The 21,220-nt window shown below is 54.9% G+C and overlaps 2 protein-coding genes across 4 annotated transcripts; both read left to right on the top strand.

Annotated features, from left to right (window-relative positions):
- Positions 1–4,856: 4,856 nt before the first annotated feature.
- On the top strand, positions 4,857–8,801 carry Hoxa9 (homeobox A9). The gene is made up of 2 exons (XM_069996037.1): positions 4,857–6,292; positions 7,387–8,801. The coding sequence occupies exons 1-2, from the start codon at positions 5,713–5,715 to the stop codon at positions 7,623–7,625; spliced, it is 819 nt and encodes a 272-aa protein (XP_069852138.1). The 5' UTR covers positions 4,857–5,712; the 3' UTR covers positions 7,626–8,801.
- Positions 8,802–13,304: 4,503 nt separating this feature from the next.
- Hoxa7 (homeobox A7) lies at positions 13,305–17,650 on the top strand. Of its 3 annotated transcripts, none has more exons than XM_069996038.1 (4): positions 13,305–13,662; positions 13,985–14,067; positions 14,479–15,066; positions 16,121–17,650. In XM_069996038.1, exons 3-4 carry the CDS (start codon positions 14,688–14,690, stop codon positions 16,450–16,452), a joined length of 711 nt encoding a protein of 236 aa, XP_069852139.1. In that variant the 5' UTR covers positions 13,305–13,662; positions 13,985–14,067; positions 14,479–14,687; the 3' UTR covers positions 16,453–17,650. The 3 variants fall into 3 exon arrangements, with proteins under 3 accessions (XP_069852139.1, XP_069852141.1, XP_069852140.1); XM_069996039.1 differs by having other exon boundaries at positions 13,351–13,397; XM_069996040.1 differs by lacking the exon at positions 13,985–14,067 and having other exon boundaries at positions 13,309–13,397.
- The last annotated feature ends 3,570 nt before the right edge of the window (positions 17,651–21,220 follow it).

Raw genomic sequence — 21,220 nt, forward strand, 5'->3', positions numbered from 1 at the left:
AAGGGAGATATCGTTTGGATTTCCTTTATACTGTGAAGTTACATGCATAAAAGGGTCAAACCTGTAGGTGCAAAAAAAGAAAAAAAACTATAAATACAAATCTGTATAAATGTCTATTATTATGAAAAATGCCAATCTTGTTTTAAGCAAATGCATTCTATCATTATTATAAATGTTAGTTCTAGCTTTATTTACTTCTAATCTTAAATCAGAATAAATTAATATTGTATTGCTGCTGTGCGTGGAAAAAAAGATGATGTTTATGTTCTTATAGAATAAAAGCTGTGGAATGAAGCTTTTTAAAATTTTACCTCTTTTTTGACTTCTTATCTTCACCTTCCACTTTATCCTGTCCACCACTTTTACAACAGGCGGGCTAGCCTGAGCCCCCTGCAATTACTTTAGGCATCTATTTAAATATTACCTAGACGGTCGTAATTTGTCTGGGCCCTATAGCCCTGGTGCCGTAAGGTTTGTCGGCTTTTGTTCAGTTTTATGACTTGCTAGTATATCTGGATTGTGGCTGTCTTGGACCAGTGGTTTCAGTTGAGAGGGGAGGTGCATAGACAGAGGAAGCTAAACAGGATTTCTTTCGGGAGCCCTGGAAAGGCTCTCAGAAGCAAGTTACTTTTCGGGTCCCCGGGTCCCAGTTGACCCTAACCCTGAATCCGGGGAGCAGGCCATGCGCACTGCATATCACTAAAGCTTCTGCAGCAGAGGTTAGGTGGACCCTGGTCCGGCTGCCCAGGGCCACCCCCGCCCCCAGCAGGCCTCCCCCACCTGGCGGCCTTCTCCGGGGCCACGCGTTTCCTGCTCGCCAGAGATGGGGGGGGCGCCGCTTAAGGGGGGGAGATGGGGCGCGGGAGCGCGCGCCTGGGCGGGCGGGCTGGAGGATGGGAGCTAGAGAGGGGGAGAGCGAGTGGCTGCGGGGAGCGAGCGCGGGAGGCCGCGGCCAGACAGAGGACCCGACGCTTTGCGGTCCCTTGCGCTTTTTCAGTCGCCTAAGACTGCCGCCACTCGGCGCTGGTTTGCTAAGCAGCAGGATTTGGGAAACCGGCACAGCCAGAGCTCGGTCCCCGCTCTCCTCGCCAACTCCCCCTCCTTCCTTTTTCCTCTTTGCTTGGCCTTCCCTTCCGCCCTCCCTCTCCTTCTGCCTGCCTGCTCCCCCTCTCTCAGGCTTACCATACTGGGGATCCGTGGCTTCCCATGTAGTGATGGGCTTGCGGCAGCCTGGGCCACTCTGGCAGTGGCGGGCGCAGGTTGCCAAGGGGCTGGGCCGGGCACGATCGCAGGGTTATCTCCTTGGCGGCGGCAGTGGCGGCGGCAGTGGCAGCGACAGCGAGCGAGGCAGCCCCGCGCGGGCAGCTCCAGAACTGGTCGGTGATTTAGGTAGTTTCCTGTTGTTGGGATCCACCTTTCTCTCGACAGCACGATACTGCCTTCATTACTTCAGTTGAAATCGTCTCCAGGTACCTGTGCGCGCGCGGGGGCCGGCCAGGCGGGGGGCATCATGGCTCCGGTCGTGCCAGGCCTGCGGTGGCAACCTCGGCTTTCCCTGTGCAGGAGCTGCGTGTCTTCCCAGCGCTGTGCCAGCTAGCCGGCCTCACCACCTCCCTCCCCTACACCTGGCTGGGAGAGCAGGTACGGTCAGGTTAGCTGCTGCTTCTTTGGACGCCGGGGGCGTGGTAAGAATTCTGGGCCCCGGGCCATTCAAGGTCAGGGGCGCTCAGTTGCATCCTGAGCCTTCTCTACTGTAGGCCGGCGCTGGTCCGAGACCCCGCCATTCTTATGCAAGGCTGAAATACACACACACACACACACACACACACACACACACACCCTCCACACCGAGTACCGAGTGTGAGCTCTGGAAAGATCCCTTTGCCAATGGGGACCGGAGCTGTGGAAAAAGAGACCGGGGCGCTGGGATCCTGGCCTTGTCACTTCCCCTTTACTCTCTCTCTCTCTCTCTCTCTCTCTCTCTCTCTCTCTCTCTCTCTCTCTCTCTCTCTCTCTCTCTCTCTCTCTCTCTCTCTCTCTCTCTCTCTTTCTGCGCCTTCTGTTCCCAGGGGTCGTCTCGATCTGCTTTACTTCTCGATCTGCTTTACTTCCTTCTCTCCTCGCTTCCTCTTTTAGCTCTCATGTTTCTTCTCTTTGCACCTTATTTCTTTTCTCTATTGTTTTTTCATCTTCTCTTTCCCTCCCATTCTTTCTATCCCAAGGGATGACTAGGGGAACGCCTGGAGGCCTCATTTGTTTCCCCCCTGCGTGCTGAAGTGAATGTTGTAGTCTGCCACGGAAGGAGTGTGCGCGGCGACAGTACAGGGCCGTGGGTTTGGGCCCGGTGTGCCTCTGAGTAGACAAGGCCTCGGTTATGATCACGACCGGATGGCGGCGGCCTTGCGTTCTTTCTCTGCGGGTCGCTAACGGCTGCCTGGAGACCCGATTAGGGGGGCATTCGTAGCGTCTTTGTGTGCCCAGGCGAGAGGCAAAGAGGACTTCGCCAGCCTCACTGGCGGATATTGGGTTCAGGCTGAGGCTCAGCCCGGCTAGAGTTTGATCACCACGATACCTCCTGGGGAAGCTCCTGGCTGGCCTTTCCAGGCGGCTGATCCTCTCGGGCTGTGACCACGGTGAGGGTGAGGGAAATGCTGCTAGAGAGAGCCAAGCTGCTTGCCTACCATTTACACTGGGCTCAGCTATTTTAGGCAGGGCTCCCTTGTACAACTCGGTGCTGAAGGAGACCCTTTCAAATACCAGTATGTCTCCAATAAGTAAAGGAATCTCAAATTCAAGAACGATTGGTACACAAACGAGTCCTTGTTCCATTTGTAATCTAATGATGAGAACAAGCCTAGTCTCAATATTGAAAACTGAAAATAAACCATTCCTCCTTCCCATCACACACACACACACACACACACACACACACACACACACACACACACACACACACACACACACACACTTTCAGACTCATTCCCACCGAAGTGTACTTCCTTCTCTTAGCTCAGGCCAGGAATTGTTTACTTGCTCAGCCACAAACCTGTTATCTGAAAGGCTCGCACTTCCAGTCCCTTTCAACTTCTCTCTGCCTTTTTCCGGATCAAGATTTTAAGCAGACTCTTCCTTAAGAAGTCTGTAATTGCACCAGTTTGTGATTTTTAATCTACACTCGATCTCTTCCTCTTCCAAAATAAAAGCAGCTCAAAAGTTTGAATATTTTAGACTTAAACCACTGGGCTCAAGAACGGAGAATAATTGGTTTTGTGAATTTCTCCTGGCTTCTAGGCACCATTAAACAGCTGCTTAACACCCAATACCTGCTAATTATTCCATAAGCTTCCTATTTGGGGAGTAAGGCTTTTTAAAGGGACAGTCTTTGTCTTTTAAAAATTAATCTATGTCGTATCTGGGCGCACACACACACACACACACACACACACACACACACACACACACACACATACACCAGAAAAAAACAGCCAGATATCCTCTTTTGTTTGTGAACAATTAAAATTAGTGATTAAGTTTTCCTCCAAAGTTAATTTTTTAAATGAAAATACCCAGAGTTCCTGGTGACTCCGGGAGATTTAGGACACCTTGGGTTCAGTGGCAGAGTGGGTAAGATGCAGAGGAATTTGAAAGGAAAAATACTAGGGTAGAGAAGGCTGAGGCAGCCCTGACTGGCCATGTCGGAGTTCATTGTGTCGGCCACTTTTTGTGTCTAACAAACAGGCCCTTGGTGGAAGAAGGGGTACCCAGTTCACATGCATGTGGCTTTGCAGCCTCCTTCTGTGGTTGAGCCCTAGCATTGGGGGTTCCTTGCCACCTGGGTTAGAGATCTGTCAGGATATTTAGGGGTGATTACTTTTAAGTGTTGATGAGGGGAAAGGTGGGGGGAAGAGAGAGAGGGAGAGACCCTGAGGCCGATGGCCTCACCTCCAGGGAAGTAGACTAATGAGAAACACACTCCTGGACACATAGTATTTACATGTGAATTTAATTACCCAGTTTCTAGAAGTCACTGCTTTCTTTTCAAAATTGATATTCCCCCCCCCCCAATTAACAAAAGTGATGGGAGCCTTTCATTTACTCTCTCCCCCAAAGACTGTGCAGGGTGAGAAATCGCCTCCTCAATTTGGCTGGCCAAATGATGGGATTAAAGTCAATGCCCTGTGCGACCTCTCCTCCTCCTCGTTTTAATTTTTAGCCCTGGACTTGAGCTGCAACTGCTTTGCTTTAGGCCCTGTAATCCTCTGCTTCTTGGTTCCACGGGCGACCAAGGCAGAGGTGGGGCGGTGGCCAGAAAGGAAGAAGAAAGGAGGATCTCTGAAGGACTCACATGGAGTCCCGGGACTGCTACTCCAGCCACCCGGAATCTCTTAGGCAGGGCTGCCTTTCCGCAAATCCACCTCTCATTAATGTTGCTTGATGTCCCCCATCCCCACCCCCACCCTAAGTTGGGTTTGGGAAGCCTGAAGAAGCTTGCAGATTTTAGCATTCGGGCCTGGGTGGAGCACAAGGCTCTCTACTTTCTCCCAGGAATCGTTAATCCCAGCTGATCACGGGGCAATAGGCGTTGGGGCATGGGCAGGGTTGAGTTCGTGGCCACAGCAGGCCTTCCAAACTTTCACCTTAAGGGCAGCTGGTGGCTTCCCACTTTGCCAGTTCCAGTGTGGGTCCCTTGCTGGAGGAGCAAGAATGGTCCAGGGGCTTCGCTGGACGTCTGGTTGGGCAGGCTGGCAGGCTGGGGCCGGGAGAGCGGCTACCCCAGGTGGCGTGTCTCTTTGGGGACCAGAACCTGCAGAACCAGATGGGCGGCTGTTGGCTACTCTGGAGTGAATACTGCGTTGAATTTGACTCTTTTTTTTTTTTTCCTGGCTGGCCAGGGGAAACTAGCATCTCAGAGGACCCGAAGGATTATTTACAGGGCGCTCACCAACCAAACACAACAGTCTAATTTAACCTTTCCAAGTCCTCATAAATTTTTACAGCTGGGAGCCACAGCAAGGCAAACGAATCTGTTGGTCGTTCTCGACTTCCTACCAGCCTGTGTGGCTTCTGAAACAATAACTCCTTATGAAATATCATAAATATAGATTTAAATACAGTAGAGTGAGAATGCGATTTGGCTGCTTTTTTTATGGCTTCAATTATTGTCTAATTTTATATGAGGGGGATCCGCCGGCCCCACTCCGCACGCGGACCCGCGCCTTCCTGATAGCGTGATTAATTGTGATATAAAATAGTCCGCTTAAGAAATGTGTGTGTGTATGTGTGCGCGCGTGTGTGTGTGTGCGCGCGCGTGTGTGCGGTGTGGGGTGGTAGGAGGGCAGGGGAGAGAGTCTAGAGGCAAAGGCCCAATTTGATCTTTTCATCTTCGTTGGCCACAATTAAAACAAACCCGATTGTGGAGCGGTGCGATCCCTTTGCATAAAAACATATGGCTTTTGCTATAAAAATTATGACTGCAAAACACCGGGCCATTAATAGCGTGCGGAGTGATTTACGCGTTATTGTTCTGCCGGGCGGGCACGTGACGCGCGTGGCCAATCGGGGCGCGGGCGCCGGCAACTTATTAGGTGACTGTGCTCCCCCCCTCCCCCGCCACCCCCCGGGTGCCACCAAGTTGTTACATGAAATCTGCAGTTTCATAATTTCCGCGGGTCGGGCCGGCCGGGCGGGCGGGCCAGGCGCGGGGCTACGGCAATGGCCACCACGGGGGCCCTGGGCAACTACTACGTGGACTCCTTCCTGCTGGGCACGGACGCGGCGGAGGAGCTGAGCGCCGCCGGCCGCTACGCGCCGGGGCCTCTGGGGCAGCCCCCACGGCAGGCGCCCGCGCTGGCCGAGCACCCCGACTTCAGCCCGTGCAGCTTCCAGTCCAAGGCGGCGGTGTTCGGCGCCTCGTGGAACCCGGTGCACGCGGCGGGCGCCAACGCCGTGCCCGCGGCCGTGTACCACCACCACCACCACCCCTACGTCCACCCCCAGGCGCCCGTGGCCGCTGCGGCGCCGGACGGCAGGTACATGCGCTCCTGGCTGGAGCCCACGCCCGGCGCGCTCTCCTTCGCGGGCTTGCCCTCCAGCCGGCCTTACGGCATTAAACCTGAACCGCTGTCGGCCAGAAGGGGTGACTGTCCCACGCTTGACACCCACACTTTGTCCCTGACTGACTATGCTTGTGGTTCTCCTCCAGTTGATAGAGAAAAACAATCCAGCGAAGGCGCCTTCTCCGAAAACAATGCTGAGAATGAGAGCGGCGGAGACAAGCCCCCCCTCGACCCCAGTAAGTGTCTCCTCCTCCTCCCTCCAGCCCCGGCCGCCGCCGCCGCCTCCACGCCGGCCTCCCGGATCTGCCGGCCCTCCAAGCTTTGCTCTGGACGAGCTAGCCTCCGTCCTCGCTGAGAGCCCACGTCAGGAGCCAGAAGTTGGTGTGTGGGACACCACAGAGGAGAGGGGCTCCCCCAACCCCCCCAAGTCCAGACAACCGTGACCAGCAGCAGGCCTGCGGGGCAGGGGAAAGGGGAGGAGGCAGCTGCAGCACGAGGGGGCGGGGCGGCCCGCGACGGCGGAGCCAGGACCCGCCGCCCCTCTCCTGGGCTGCCCAGGGCCCCCCCCCCCCCGCCCGGACACAGACACTTTGGGGGTTCTTCGAAAGCAGCGCGTCTGGACAAATCTTGCGCGCGTCTCCATGGCTCTTGGATGGCGGCAGTAACGTCAGCAGGGGCGCGCTGACCCGGGACGCGCACGGGGACCAACGGGGTCCCCCCACTTCTTGCCTTGGTCCGGGAGGGCAATAGGCGTAAATCCTGCCCAAAGACGAGGGGGAGAAGGGGACACGATCAGGCCAGCAGAGTCCCGTGCGGGATGACTGCAGTCAACTGGGAACGTGATCCTAGGCCGGGGGGTGGGGGGGTGGGGACGATCCGCTGTCGGCCTCGCTCTCGGGGCCTCCTAGGAAGGTCAAAGAAGGAGGCGAGCGAGGGGAGAAGGGACACAAAGTCTGCGAGCAGGAGAAAGATAATCCCAAACTTGCCCCAGGAAGACAGGGCGGCCGGCAGCCCCGCGGCCCTGGCCAAGGAGAGGAGGGATTTCAGATTTGCCCTCTCTTCAACAGGGAGGAAGACGAGGGGGAGAGAGGTGGGCGGCGGCGGGGCGGGGGAGCGAGGTTTTACTGCGGGCAATTGTAAGTGACCGTCCGTTCGTCTGTCTGCCAGGGTTCCATTGTGCAGGAGGCTGGGCCGCCTTCCCGAACGAGTCAGTCACAGTCGTTTGGCTCGGCCGAGACCGCAGGAAGCTCCCTCGCACTCAGGCCAGGGTGCTTCTCCTTCTTCTAAATCCTCTCTCTTCTCTCTCTCCCTTCCCTCCCTCCCTGCCCAGATAATCCCGCGGCCAACTGGCTTCACGCGCGCTCCACGCGGAAGAAGCGCTGCCCCTACACCAAGCACCAGACGCTGGAACTGGAGAAAGAGTTCCTGTTCAACATGTACCTCACCAGGGACCGAAGGTACGAGGTGGCCCGACTGCTCAACCTCACCGAGAGGCAGGTCAAGATCTGGTTCCAGAACCGCAGGATGAAAATGAAGAAAATCAACAAAGACAGAGCAAAAGACGAGTGATGCGAGGCGGGTTGAGTTAGCAAACAGAGCCAGCTAGAGAGAAAGCGAAAGGACGGGGCTGTCCCCTTCCTCTGGCCGCCCATCCCAGCCAAAGGCCCTGGCACAACGCTGCTCTAACCCCCCAGGTCTCCCCCAAATCCCGCTCGGGCTGGCTCCTAGGCTTTCGGCTTTGATGGAGGAGGTATTGTACGCTTTCCACTTTCTGTCAGGAAAATAAAATTAAAAAAAAAAAGAGGGCATTAATGCTGATGGCTGTGCGTGCTAGCTTGTATATATTAAAAAAAAATCTACCTGCTCCTGACTTAAAACAAAAGAAAAAAAACTACCTTTTTATAATGCACAACTGTTGATGGCGGGCTGTAGAGTTTTAGTTATGTAGTTAATTTAATTTGCTCTTTGTTCGGGCAGATCCCTCTGCTCCTATACTTGAACACTGTGCTTTATTGTGGTAATTATGTTTTGTGACTCAAACTTCTGTGCTGGGTGAGGTACCCGTTGTTGTGTTTGTGGAAGCTAGAATTCAATTTAAACTCAGGTTGTTTGGGGTGGGAGGGGAACAGTTGCATAGAGTATAGCTCTGTAGTGGGATACACGTCTTTCTGTATAACTAGGCTGTTAACCTATGATTGTAAACTAGCGATAAGGATTTTCCAGTGAAATAAAATTTGAAAAAAAAGGGGGGTGGTTAGTTCTCCAGGAAGCATAGATTCATGGTTTCTCCTCTTTGGAAATGGAGACATTTTGGGCTCTAATGCTATATAGTTCTGTCTTGTCCATTGTATATATAATCTATATATCAAGAAAAAAATTTCATAATCAGATAAGCTTGAATATTATTGTTGTTTTGGGTGTTGTTTTTTTTTTTTTGCACCAGAGGAACAGCGAGGAAATTCGGAGCTATACATATGTGCAGAAGGTTACTACCTATGGTTTACTTAATTTTAATTGGGGAAAAATGAATGATTATTGTAATGGAGTTAATTTTATTGATAATAAATTATACACCATAAACCGCCACTGAGCTGCTGTACATTTGTATCCTTGATGAATTTTGAGTTTCCATCGGGCTGAACATACACTGTATATTTTGCAATAATTACCTCAAGGCCTACTGACCAAATTGTTGTGTTGAGATATTTAACTTTTTGCCAAATAAAATATATTGATTCTTTTCTATGCTTTTGTGGATTTGTTCTTTGTTCCTTCCTTGGCTCATGGGGATCCAGAGCAGCGTCTCTGGGTGCGGGACTGCACCAAAGTGGGGTAGAAAAGAACCTCAATTTTGCTCCGGGAACCTGCTGCAACCAGTCCAGCCAGGCCCAAACTCTCCCAACCCGGCCTCTTAGCCTGACGGCACAAACAGTGGAAGAAAGCCGGGGAAGCCAGTGGGCGGCCGGGCGCTGTGGCCAGGTTTCAGTCCTTGTGTCTATTTTCAGAAATGGGGGGCAGCCTGGGAGGAGCTGAGGGGGGTCCCCAATATAGCAGCAGAAAGGACCACTCTCTCTCCCCATAGCGGCTCAAATTTCCCAAACCTGGGCCCACGGAGACGCCTAGGGCCTTTCGATGCCAAGGAAAGTGGGGAACAGCAGTGGAAGAGTGGGGGGGCACAGGACCCGCAGCCACGGGCTCTGATCAGGCGAACAGAAGGCCGACCGGCGTGGCGGGGTGGGGTAGGGGCGCAGAGCTATGGATGGAGACTTCCAAGAGATCCAAGACCTGGTCTCCCGCATCCCCGCGTCTGGCCAACCTGGCCCGCCAGGGACAATCGACATCCTACCCAGCAAGCTTGTCCCGAGCTCTGGGGCAGAGGCTGGGCGGAGGAACCCCGAAGCACCATAAAAGAAAATGAGGGCCGTTACCGTTTATGGGGTGTAAAGGGCCGTGGGCAGAATGGCCGCAACTTTGGAGGCCCACGCGCCTTCCAGATGTGGCCAGTGGGTTCGGCCTCGCTCCCCCCCCCCCGCCCCCCTTCCCTGTCCCCTTTCTTCTCCAGCTCTTCTAACTACCTCACTCCTGCAAAGTTCTAACACGTGAAGAAAGGGGAACCCGGTGCGGGTGATGGGGCGTCCCTCACCTCCACCCCCAACAGGCCGCCAGGTTGGGACGCCCTGTGTTGTTGCAGACAGAAGGAACTTCAAAGAATGGGCAGTAAGAGTGTGCCATAAAGGCCGGGTCTGCGAACTGTCTGGAATTCGGCCCTTAATGAGTTTACAACTGTCCAGCCCCAATTAGGGTATTCCACCAAAGCCCTTTCATTTGTTTGTTCTGTCTGCCGCCGATAAAGCGGCTGCGGAAACAGCTCTCTTTTTATGGGCTGTGCCAACTCCACAGGGTAGATTCCGGACCCCGTGAAGACCCCCAGGGACTGGTCTCTCGCCCCGCCTTTGGGACTGGAAAGCTGTGGGGGCTGACTCGTAGCCCAGGATGCCGAAGTTCAGGCAGGCTGGGGCTGCTGAGCTGCAGTTCCCAGATATGACCAGCAGATGGCACTGTGGCTCCACGCAAGAAGCGCTCGAGCCGCCATCTCCCGCCACCCCGACCCTGGAAATTTCCTAAGATGTCGACTTGACGCGATTCTTTCTGGAATGGAGCCCCCAGATCCGAGCGAACAGCACTCGTATATTTTCCGTGCTGCTCACGCTAAGCTGGAAAGCTATTCTGGGGCACAAGGATGCTCCGAGGGTTGGCCTAATTCTCGCTGATCGCGAAGCCCCATCCCGAGGGCGCCGCGTGGCGGAGCCGCAGCTGCCCGGTGGCTGCGGGGCTGAAGCTCCAAGAGCGGCTCCGGCTCGGGGTCATCGTCCTCAGCCCGGCACAAGCCTCTGGTCAGCGAGACGCGCGGGGGACCCCCCGCTCACCGGTGGAAGGACACAGGGACGGAAGCCGGTGGACCTGACGCCCCTACAGAGGGCGTGCCGAGGGTGCCCACCGCTGCCACGGGTTCTGTGGTCCGCACCCCGGAGCTCCCTCGAAACCGGCACCCTGGTGCAGGGCCGGCAGAGTGAGCACCGCAGAGGGAGCCAGGAAGCCCGGGATTTGGCCGGTCTGAATACAGAGGACGGTAAACTTAGGCGAGTGCAAACTGGGAGACCCGCCACCGTTGGTGGCCGTCCAGTGTAAATCAGCCGGGACCTGGCCCCGCTGGGGGATTCCGTTCGATTATTCTCGAATAAATGCGCTGTTTAACAAATACATGTTCCAACAAAACACCTCCGCCTTGGAATTTTTGCTCACGTCGGAGAAGCCGCTCGATCGCACTTCTCTAGCCACGCCATTCGCCTGCGTAGAAACGTCCAGACGCAGGAGACTAGAGGCACGGGACCCTGATCCAAGCCCAGCTCATCTCCGAGCCTAGGTACGGGCCAGGGCCCCCGATTCCCCAGCCTCCAGCAAAGACGGCCCCGAGCCTGGGTGCGAATCGGATCAACCACGGGTAGAAGGCGGAAGGTTTCGGAGAGAACAGCAGCAAACAGAGACCTCGACGCGCCCCGGGGTCCTCTGAACGCGCCGCGCCGCGCATTTATTTGGGTCGTTACAGCCTCCGCCAAGCCCACAAAATGTTTACGACCCGCATCTCCGTGCTGAACACGCTGTAAAACTAGGGGCTGAATGTTGGCTGACATCTTTCACGGGTGTTTCTCTCTCTCTCTCTCTCTCTCTCTCTCTCTCTCTCTCTCTCTCTCTCTCTCTCTCTCTCTCTCTGTTATACAAACACACATCTTCATTATAGTTTCGTATAAAATACACACTGTTTCACAGCATCTGATTGTAAAAAGGTTTAATAGCTTCCCCCCAGACACCCCGGGCCGTGTATATAAGCAGCAGATAGAAATCTCGATTGATAGAACTGTAAAGGAGTGGCCAAATACAAGATCAGCGGGCACAGATAGCAAGCTTGACCTCTAATTACAAATAAGTGAAGTCACCGATCAGTGGCGACCTCTCCTCTCCAGCAGACACCAAGGCTGCGCAGGGGCTGGGGAGCTGCCTGGCTCGGGGAGGCCTCCCTTGCCCTTGGCCGGCTGGCGCCAGGAGACTGCCCTCAGTTCTCAGCTGCCTAAAAGCCGCTCTCTGCATCTGGCCTTCACCCAGGCAAGACCCCCACGCGGGCCACAGCTCATCTGCACGCCTTGGGGATGGGATGGTCATCGTGTCCAGGCCTGGGACCCTGGCCCTGTCACTAGGGAGAGAACAGAGGACCAAGGGTGAATATATTTAAAGAAGCAAAACACCAGCCTCTTCACGGAGCTCACCGTTCACCGAGCTGTGGAGGTTGGATTTACATTGTTAACCATGTTTAAATATTGAGGACGTTTTGGTGACCAAAAATCTTAAAACACAGGAAACAGGCTCCCCTAGTAAATAGAAAGTCAGCTCCAGATAAATAACTAGATAGCTACGTTGATCAGAAACTGGCCTAGGAGCATTTCTGTGAATATCACACACACAGGAACACACACATTTATGTCTTTTCAGCTACATACATAGGAGACTGATGGCTGGGAAAGTGTATGATTAAATAGGCCTTCCTGATAGCCTGATTTTATCCAACGGTTTTCGTTTGCAAATCTGGCCACAGAAGGCAGGAAGAGAGAGAGAGAGAGAGAGAGAGAGAGAGAGAGAGAGAGAGAGAGAGAGAGAGAGAGAGAGAGAGAGAGAGAGAGAGAGAGAGAGAGAGGCACCCAGAAACGAAAGGGAGGTTTTGGTGCCCGCAGGACTGGGTCCAGTTGGCTGACTCCGGCCGCCAGTATTCAGGTCTTCCTTGGCTGGGGCAAACAGGCAGCACGTCCTGCCAGAACCACTTGGACTCGCTCAGACATGCGACGGCCAAACCTGGGCAGCGCTGAGCCTGCGAGCTAGCACCCAAGTGTCCTTCGGGAGAGGAGGATTGGGAAGGGGCAGGGTGGTGTCCTCCCTTCAACCCCCAAATTGCTCCTCAGTTAGACAGTTGGGTCGCTTCCTTGCTGAAGGCAGCTTCTACTTTAAACCCCATCTCTTTCTCGGCCACTCCAGTCGCTTCAGTCTAGACAGAGGCCGGCGGCCGCTGGCCCGTCTTTCTCTTCCCTTCTTGCTCTGTGTCACCCAAGGAACAATTTATTGGTCTAAAGCCATCTAATTCCACTTCTTTGATCTCCTGACTTTCTTTTTGTTTGCTTTGTCTTCCTTTAACTTTCTTAGGTTTTTATTTCCCTGTCAGATGAGGATACTTTGGGGGGGAGGAGGATATTTTTCCTTCCCCTTCCCCCCTATTTCCTGTCTGAGACTCAATATCATCCCAAACCACCATAAATGGCATCCCGGATATTGCCCCCCCCCACTAGAGTTCCTTTGCCCCTGGGGGGGGGGAGATAGTCCTGCGCCTACCTGTTTCCCCTCCCCATGCAAGCCCTAGCCCTTTACTGGGGCGCACTGGGGCGCCTTACATCCCAAAGAGGAGCAGGACTTCTGTCTTTTGTGCTCTTAGGACCCCCTGAGAGGGTGGGGGTGAAGGAGAGCAGCCCAGACCCTCTGAACGTGGAGAAGTAATGCTTTGTACGCAAGGAACCAAACTCTATAATTTAGAGGAGAATTTCCGGGGCAATTGCATTGTGAGGTTGGGGTTTATGGTGTGCAATCGAGTTGGGCAGTAAAAGGTAGTTAGGAGTCCAGTGTAGCCTGAGTAGTTGACAAAGCGTTTAGGGGATGGGTTCCCCGCAGTCATCTTCCACCGAGCCTAGGGCAGCGCGAGTTTCAGTTGGTCCAACATCACAGCCCAGCCCAAGGCCTGCGAAGGTAGGTGTCCCACGATGGGGGGCTAGCTGGGAAAGAATAAAACTGCTCTGCTCTCCGTTCTCTTGTGAGCCCGTACAGTTGGAAAGGCGACGACTAATCAGACTGAGGTGGCCTTTGGAGAGGGCTTTCCTATTTGTTTTGGTTTTCTCGGAAAGGAAAGCTGGTCCAGAGTGGCTGCACTCCCCCAGCCATCCGGGATCTCCCCTCTCTCCTCTCCAAACGGGCTAGAAAGCGCCTATTGCTCTTGGACACCCAAACCTACAAGGTGAAGGTACATAGCGGGGTATAGGTTTCAGGATGCCGGAAACCTCGGGGCAAGGAAGGCAGGGTTTAAAGGGAAGGTGCCTGGAAAGGTGAGGGAGCCCGAGCTTCTTCAAGGGTGGACGGTGGGGAGGACAAAGGAGTCCTAAACTGCGGGCTGAGCTGCGGGAGGCCAGCCAGGTGCCCAGGAGCGATTGCACAGGGCCTGTATGCACGCAGGGCCTCGGCCGCCGACGGGGGCTGGGGGAGGGAGAGGAACCCCATGTTAATAAATCTGTTGGCAAATGAGGCTCATTAATAGATAAACATTTCACTGCTTCCTTTAGGGCGGATAAACAGTGCGCGGCCGATTAAGGAAAGGAAGCTGCGAGACCTTGAGTTTATTCGAACCACATGGCTGCAGCTTGCGGTGTGTTGTTCCCTCCGCCGCTAGAAGAGCCCCAGCGCCTGCCGGGGCCGGCTCTTCAGTCTGGCCAAGAGTCAAGCTGGGGGGGGGGGGGGACAGACCTGCGTCCCGCACCCCAAGGCCACGGCAGAGCCGACGGATGTGTGGGGCGCACCACCCCTTCGGGGACGCTGGGTCCCCAGACGGATGGAACGGGAAGATCCACACATAGGATTTGGGGTTCACCACCGGCTATGAGGCACTGTGCTGGGCGGACCCTGCCCGGGTGTGTGCAGGCTCCGGCGCTAGGGTTAGCGGGCACAAGGGGCGATTGCGCGGAGCCTCGGGGCGCTCTTGCCATGGGGCACCGCAGGCTCCCCGGGCGCGGGCAGATCCACCGGCCGCATCTTTGAGCCTCTTCCCCTTCCATTCTAGGCTGTCGCGGGCCCCGCCGAGCGAGACCACCTGTGAGGGCTGCTGAGATTGGCGGAGGCGGTCATGTGGGCGGTCACGTGCTGCGGCGAGCTCCTTCCAAAAGAAAATGGGGTTTGGTGTAAATCTGGGGGTGTAATGTTATCATATATCACGCTACCTCGTAAAACCGACACTGAAAGCTGCCGGACAACAAATCACAGGTCAAAATTATGAGTTCTTCGTATTATGTGAACGCGCTTTTTAGCAAATATACGGCGGGGGCTTCTCTGTTCCAAAATGCCGAGCCGACTTCTTGCTCCTTTGCGCCCAACTCGCAGAGAAGCGGCTACGGGGCGGGCGCGGGCGCCTTCGCCTCCACCGTGCCGGGCTTGTACAATGTCAACAGCCCCCTCTATCAGAGCCCTTTCGCGTCGGGCTATGGCCTGAGTGCCGATGCCTACGGCAACCTGTCCTGCGCCTCCTACGACCAAAACATCCCCGGGCTCTGCAGTGACCTCGCCAAAGGCGCCTGCGACCAGGCGGACGAGGGCGCGCTGCGCGGCCCGGCCGAGGCGAATTTCCGCATCTACCCTTGGATGCGGTCTTCAGGTAGGCGCCGCGGCTGGGCGGGTTGGGGCCGGCGGCCGGCCGGGAGCGGAGGGGGGAGCCGGGAGCCCCGGAGCGCGGAGAGCCGCGTCCGCCTCGGGAGTGGGAGGCCGGGGAGATTGGAGCCTGGAGGCCCCCTGGACTCCCGGCGGCGCTGCCTTTCTGGTTTTAATTAGAGCTGAGGCGCCATTGCGTGGAGAACCCCTAGCATTGTATGTAAATGAGGCTCATAAAACTTTTTATGGCCCAATTAATGGGTTGATCCTCGTAAATTTATTTAACTCCATTTGCCTTGGAATTTTAACATTAAGTTTATTCCGTGGATTTCCCCTCCTCCCTCTACGCTCTCTCTCTCCGTCTCTCTCCCCCCTCTCTCCCTTTCTTCCTCTTCTCTCTCCTTTCCTTTCCTTTCCTTTCCTTTCCTTTCCTTTCCTTTCCTTTCCTTTCCTTTCCTTTCCTTTCCTTTCCTTTCCTTTCCTTTCCTTGCTCTTCCTTTACGCCTGGCTCTTCTTTCTCAAAAGCAAAGAGAACCAAGCCTTTGGGGCCCCTCACCTACCCCTGAGCCAGGGGCCATTTCAGGACAGGCATAGAGATGGAATGGCACACAGGGTGCTTCTAGGAAAGGGGGGGGTGTTGAGGCTGCTGGAGAGGGTCGCCCACTCGTCTAGCAAGGCTGGGTAGCGGCTGGACTCGTCTTTGAATGGCAAAAGAGCAGCGTCTCCCACTTGCCCACACTCTATATTTACAATTTGCCTTTGTCAGGGAGATAGGAGACATTGTGGAAGCGTAGCCGGCTGGAAAGGTCAGTTGTAAAGTTGGGATTCTGAGCCAAAGCGCCTAACAGCACTGCCTGCAAGTCTGGCACTGTAGTTCCGGTCTTCTGCTAACACTTCCCTCTTCCTGCACCCCGGAATAGCTAGGGTAAGGGGTGCAGGGCTGAAGGGGGTGTGACTGGATCTGGTAAGGGAAAAAGGACCAGGGTCTGGAACATAGGGCCTGACAAATACACTCTTCGCTTCATGTCCATGTGTCTGTGTGTCCAAATTTCTACTCTCAGGACCCGACAGGAAGCGGGGCCGCCAGACCTACACTCGCTACCAGACTCTGGAGCTGGAGAAGGAATTCCACTTCAACCGCTACCTGACCCGGCGCCGCCGCATCGAGATCGCCCATGCGCTCTGCCTCACCGAGCGCCAGATCAAGATCTGGTTCCAGAACCGCCGCATGAAGTGGAAGAAAGAACATAAGGACGACAGTCCAGCCCCCACTGCAGCCCCTGAGGGCACCGCCGTGCCCTCGGCTGCCAGCACCGCCGCCGCCGCCGCCACGGCTGACAAGGCCGAAGAGGAGGAGGAGGAGGATGAAGAGGATGACGAGGAGGAGGAATAAGGGGCCTATTCTGGGCCCTATCCCCTGCCCTGGACAGTCGGAAAAGAGTCTTTAAGAGACTCACTGGTTTTATTTACAAAAAAAAAAAAATATGGGAAATAAAAAGAAAATGTAAAAAAAAAAAAATTCCAAGTCCCCAACCACAAACCCACCCCATCCCCACCCCATCACGCACTCTAGCCCCCAACTTTTCTGGACTGAGGCGGCTGGAGATTAGATCGCCTTGGGGATCCCCTCTGTTTCTGAGGATCCCACTAGATACCCCCAACCCCAGGCCAGTGCTGTTCACTGGCACAGCCAAAATACTACCTAGCACAGGTCTCCTTGAGAGGCACCCCCAAACTACCTATGGGCCCAGCCCTAGTGGGCCTCCACTTCCAGGAAGCCCCCCCACTGTGTCCCAACACTGGCAGATACCTAGCACCACCCCGCATACCTGCAAGAACAGGATTCTTTTCAGTACTACCTACTAGCCCCAAACTACCTATTTTGTGCTGGCTAGCTTGCCTGCTTTTTTGGTGCTGGCCTTCTGGGGCCAGGCCAGGCCAGGCCCCTGAGCTTCCCGGGGACAGCCTTTGAGGTCCTTCATGGACAAGGCACTGGGGTCCAGGGACCAGAGCAATGGCTTCTATTTAAATTGAAAAATAATATATTTATTCCAAAGCATACTAAATGCTGCAACCTAGAATCCCTCTTTTTCTGGCTTGGCCACCCCCAAGTTCAGGTCCAACACACCCACTTCTGGAGAGGAGCATTCCTGAGAGGCAGACCTCTGGCTTCATTTCTGCTTTGTAGGATTTCAGAGCTGCTCAGCCTCACGGTCCCCTCCCCTGTCCTTGCGTCCTACTGGTCAGCCATGTCAAATATGTGTACCCTGACTTTTCCTACAATGGCAAATACTGTATATTTGAACAAGATTTTTTTTCCCCCTTGTTTCTCTAGTCTTGGAGCTCATTTGTAAAGGAATGTTTTGACTTGGGGAGGATGTGTTCATTGGGTGACTTTGTAGCATGGTGTGTTGTCTTGAACTAACTCTGTAGTGGGTGGGGAGGTCCCTAAACTCTCCCAGATGCCCTTCATCTCCTGTGTTGTCCTGTGTCCCCCTTAGCTCCAGCCTGGGGTTCAGGGAAGGCATGCTTCCCAGCCCAGCTAATCATGTTTTATGTAACAAAAATAAAGATGCTTGGTGACAAAGAAATGTGGACTGCTTTATCCAGAGGGACCAGGGAAAGGGAGGTGACCCTAGCTCAGCACAAGCCTGGCTGTCTGTGTGCCTAGGTCTATTCTGGGGTCCAAGTGTTGGGTGTCCATGTACTTCTGTGTGTGCTGGTCACGTTATATACATACATATGTATAAATACACATACAGACATGCATATCTAATATATATGGATTTGTCTGGGTATGTTGGTGCCTATTTTGTATGTATGAGTTCCTGTGTGTGCTTGCTTATATTTTTGCACCATTTCATAACTGTATAATTCCATATCCATAATTGTATGTGTATCTGGTCTCCATAATAGTGTGCATTTATTTCTATGTCCATAATTGGGTGGATGTGTTTCTGTGTGTCCATAATGCCACGTTTTGGTGTCTGTAATTGAGTGTTATGCATTTCCCTGTGTCCATAATTGTAGATGTGCTCTTGAATTTGTAGGGATTTTTTTGTCTGGTCATTGTGTGCGCACAAACATCTAGATCCCTTGAAAACAAAATCTTTGGTAGATATATTTTATCAATCATTTTTCAAAACATCCTCCATGTGCCCCATGGGCGAACCCCAAATCCACCCTTTCCTCTAAGGCCGTAGAGTGGGCTGTGAAAGGGGCATTACCTACCCTGCCACGCATTCCGGATTCCGCATGCGCCTTGAACCCAGCCCTGGGCTAGGAAATAGGATTCAGGGGTCCCTGCTGCAGCACCCTCCACTCCGCCCTCAGAGGAGGCAAGGGCGCCCCAGGCCTCTGAACCGCAGCAGAGAGGTTCTGGGAGGAGCAGGAGCCCCAAATTCAGCTTTGCAGCCTGGGCATAGAAGTCTGGGTGCGGGGAGGAGGAGCGGGTCGGAAGGGGCCAAAGGCAAAGGCGAGGGGTATCCCGAGCTTGGCCAGAGCAGACCCCCCATTCCTATGTCCGGCCTGGTTTGGGCTAGCTTCTTAGGGCTCTTTTTTAAAATAAAACCTGGCCCAAAAGGGTCGGTAAAAGCTGCGGCCCCAAATCGGGGCGGCCTCGGTGGTAAGATGGCGCCGGTGTAAGAACTGCCTCCTCTCAGTGATGGGGAAAGGGTCATAAATCCGTTGTTGTTTATGAAAATTTACAACTTTGCAATACAACTTTATGAGTTGTTCGGCCCTTCCATTGGCCGCTGTCGGTCATGTGGATGGGAACCGTGAACATGAACTTTTTTATAATTTCCCTTGCGAGAATAGAGCCGCATTCTTTTGCTCCGCTCCGTCCTGCGTGCTTCGGAGCTCTGCCTTCCAGCCCGGCTGGGCTGAGCTTCGGCTGGGCTGAGCTTTGTCCGGCGATGGCGACCGAGCAGAAGCCCGGCCCCAGGCCGGCTGGGCCGCTCCTGCTGGAGGTGGGGCGCGTCCAGTGGCAGGCGCCTCGGCGGCGGCCGCTTTACAACTCGCAACCTGGCTAAAGTCCTGCGTCCTCTGGCATCGAGCAGGAGGAAAATTCATCTCCTGGGCTGCACAAGCGACAGCTGTCAGAGGGACTGGAGCTTCCGGGAGCCTCTATCTGCAGGTGAGACATGTGGGAAAGGAGACAGGAGCAAAGGTAGTGAGGTGCCACGGAGGTGGATGAGGGCATCCAAGATGACTTTGAAGGGGGTCATAGTCAACCTCACCCATACCCCCCCCAGGGTCACCCTGGCACACCCCCCCAATTCACTTCCTCACCCGCGCCCACACGCACGCGCTTGCGCGCGCGCACACACACATCACCATCATCATCACCACCTATACAACTCCCTCTCCCCCCTCCCTGGCTCACCGTGGCTGTAAAAGCCCGCCTTCCCTCCGTGGCACAGCGCCCGCCTGGGCACAGGGTAAGCAGCCAGCGAGTCGTGCGACCCTCGATCCCTATCAAGGGAATCTCCAAGGGGAGCCATCCCGCACGCTGCGTTCCCTGCCAGTTTCTTTCTTGGGTTTGGATTTTTTTTCCCCCACCCCGGTAGGGTTTGTTTTGTTTTGTTTTTTCATCATGGTGCGATTCGTTTGACTAAATTCTCCAACCACCGGAGACAAGTTCCCGACCTGGGGAGATGGGAAGAGGTGAGGTCAACGCGAGTTTAGCCCACAAGCGGTTTAGCATGAGCAGCAGCACAGTGTTTTCTATTCGGTGGGAAATTGGTGTCCTCTGAGAATGAGGAAAAGAACCAAACAAAAACTTACTAATTCCGCCAGACTTCTCCCCCTGATGGTGTCCCTCCGCCCGGGTTTCCGACAAGATGGGTGCCTGAAGCTCTGGGAGGAGGAATAGGTGCTGGCCGGCTTCTGTATGGGAGGAGAGGATGGGGTTAATCGAGGGTTGCTCGGTGAGGTGTGTTGGTGCCGTGGACGGCGGTGGTTTAGGGGTGGCTGACAGGGCCTGTAGCTCGGGCTGAAGGAAGGATGCAAACCGAGTCTGGGTAATAAGGGGACCACCTCCCTCATCCACTTCGGAGGCAACGAGCTGGCATCCATTCCTCCCCCCAACTCCTGCCAGCCGGGAGAGGGCCGTGGCTTTAGCCAGGGGAGGCACTGGTGGTCAGCTGGCCTGGTGTGGCTTTGTGCAGCGCGGTGGCACGAATTGTGGCTCGTCCTGAGTGTGCATCTGATCAGATTTGCCCCCCACCCCCCGCCCCCCGGAGCTCCTGGGATGGCAACAAAAAATGGAATCTGAGGTTCTGGGCTCGAGTTCCTTCTGTTTGTTTAGGTTTTGTTTGTTGTGGTTTCCCTGTGTTGAGATACTATCTTGGTATCTGTTCGCTCATTAACAAGGGCCTAGAGATGTTTGGGACGTCCGTTGGCGAGGTGGGTGCTCTCGGGGCAGATAAAGCGGCGCATTTGCCTCCTAGGGCCGCTGGCTGCCTACTGCGGCTGCCGTGGGCAGATTATTTATGGCTAACGAGCGGAGTGCTCGCTGCTGCCACGCAGTGGCCGATGCCGGGACGGGCGCCAGGCGCAGCCCGCCTCTTACACCCAGGCGCGATTGCTGTCCCGGCCCCTCACAGATTCCCCAGAAGGCAGGGGAGAGGGGGACGGAAGGGAATCCGAGAAGCCGTCTCCCACGGTCTCTTTGGCTTGAAGACCTCCCCGCCTCCGCCGCCCCTGACAGGAGCGGGACGCCGGAATAGACTCGGGTTCTCCCATCACCCCCACCCCAGCACCATGGAGACTGGTTGCGTAGGCCGCCTGGCATATCATGGCTGCTTCTGTCCAAACTAGGCGTCCCATGGCGCCCTGGGGGCGCGCGCCATTTGGGGGTAATGCACTGGTCTGGGGATTCTGGCCTCGGAAAGGCCACTTCATGGTCCTGAGGCCTGCAGGCCTGACTGGCCCTGAGGAAGATGGCTATGGCTAACAAGGCCGGCTTTGGCTCCAGGCGAAGACCTGATTGGCACAGCGGAGGCCACACCTGTGTGCTTTGGGTTTCTGCCTGGGCTACCGCTTTGATGGGACAGAGGTGGGCCTTCCATTTCCCACACATACAAATCGGCAGGCCATCTTGAGGCTGGCCGACAAGGAGAAGGTCAATGGGCAGCCCAGGACAGGGCAGACTGTGT

This window comes from Dipodomys merriami, unplaced genomic scaffold, assembly GCF_024711535.1.
Source record: "Dipodomys merriami isolate MVZ:Mamm:240054 unplaced genomic scaffold, mDipMer1.0.p SCAF_5, whole genome shotgun sequence".
NCBI classification, from domain to species: domain Eukaryota; kingdom Metazoa; phylum Chordata; class Mammalia; order Rodentia; family Heteromyidae; genus Dipodomys; species Dipodomys merriami.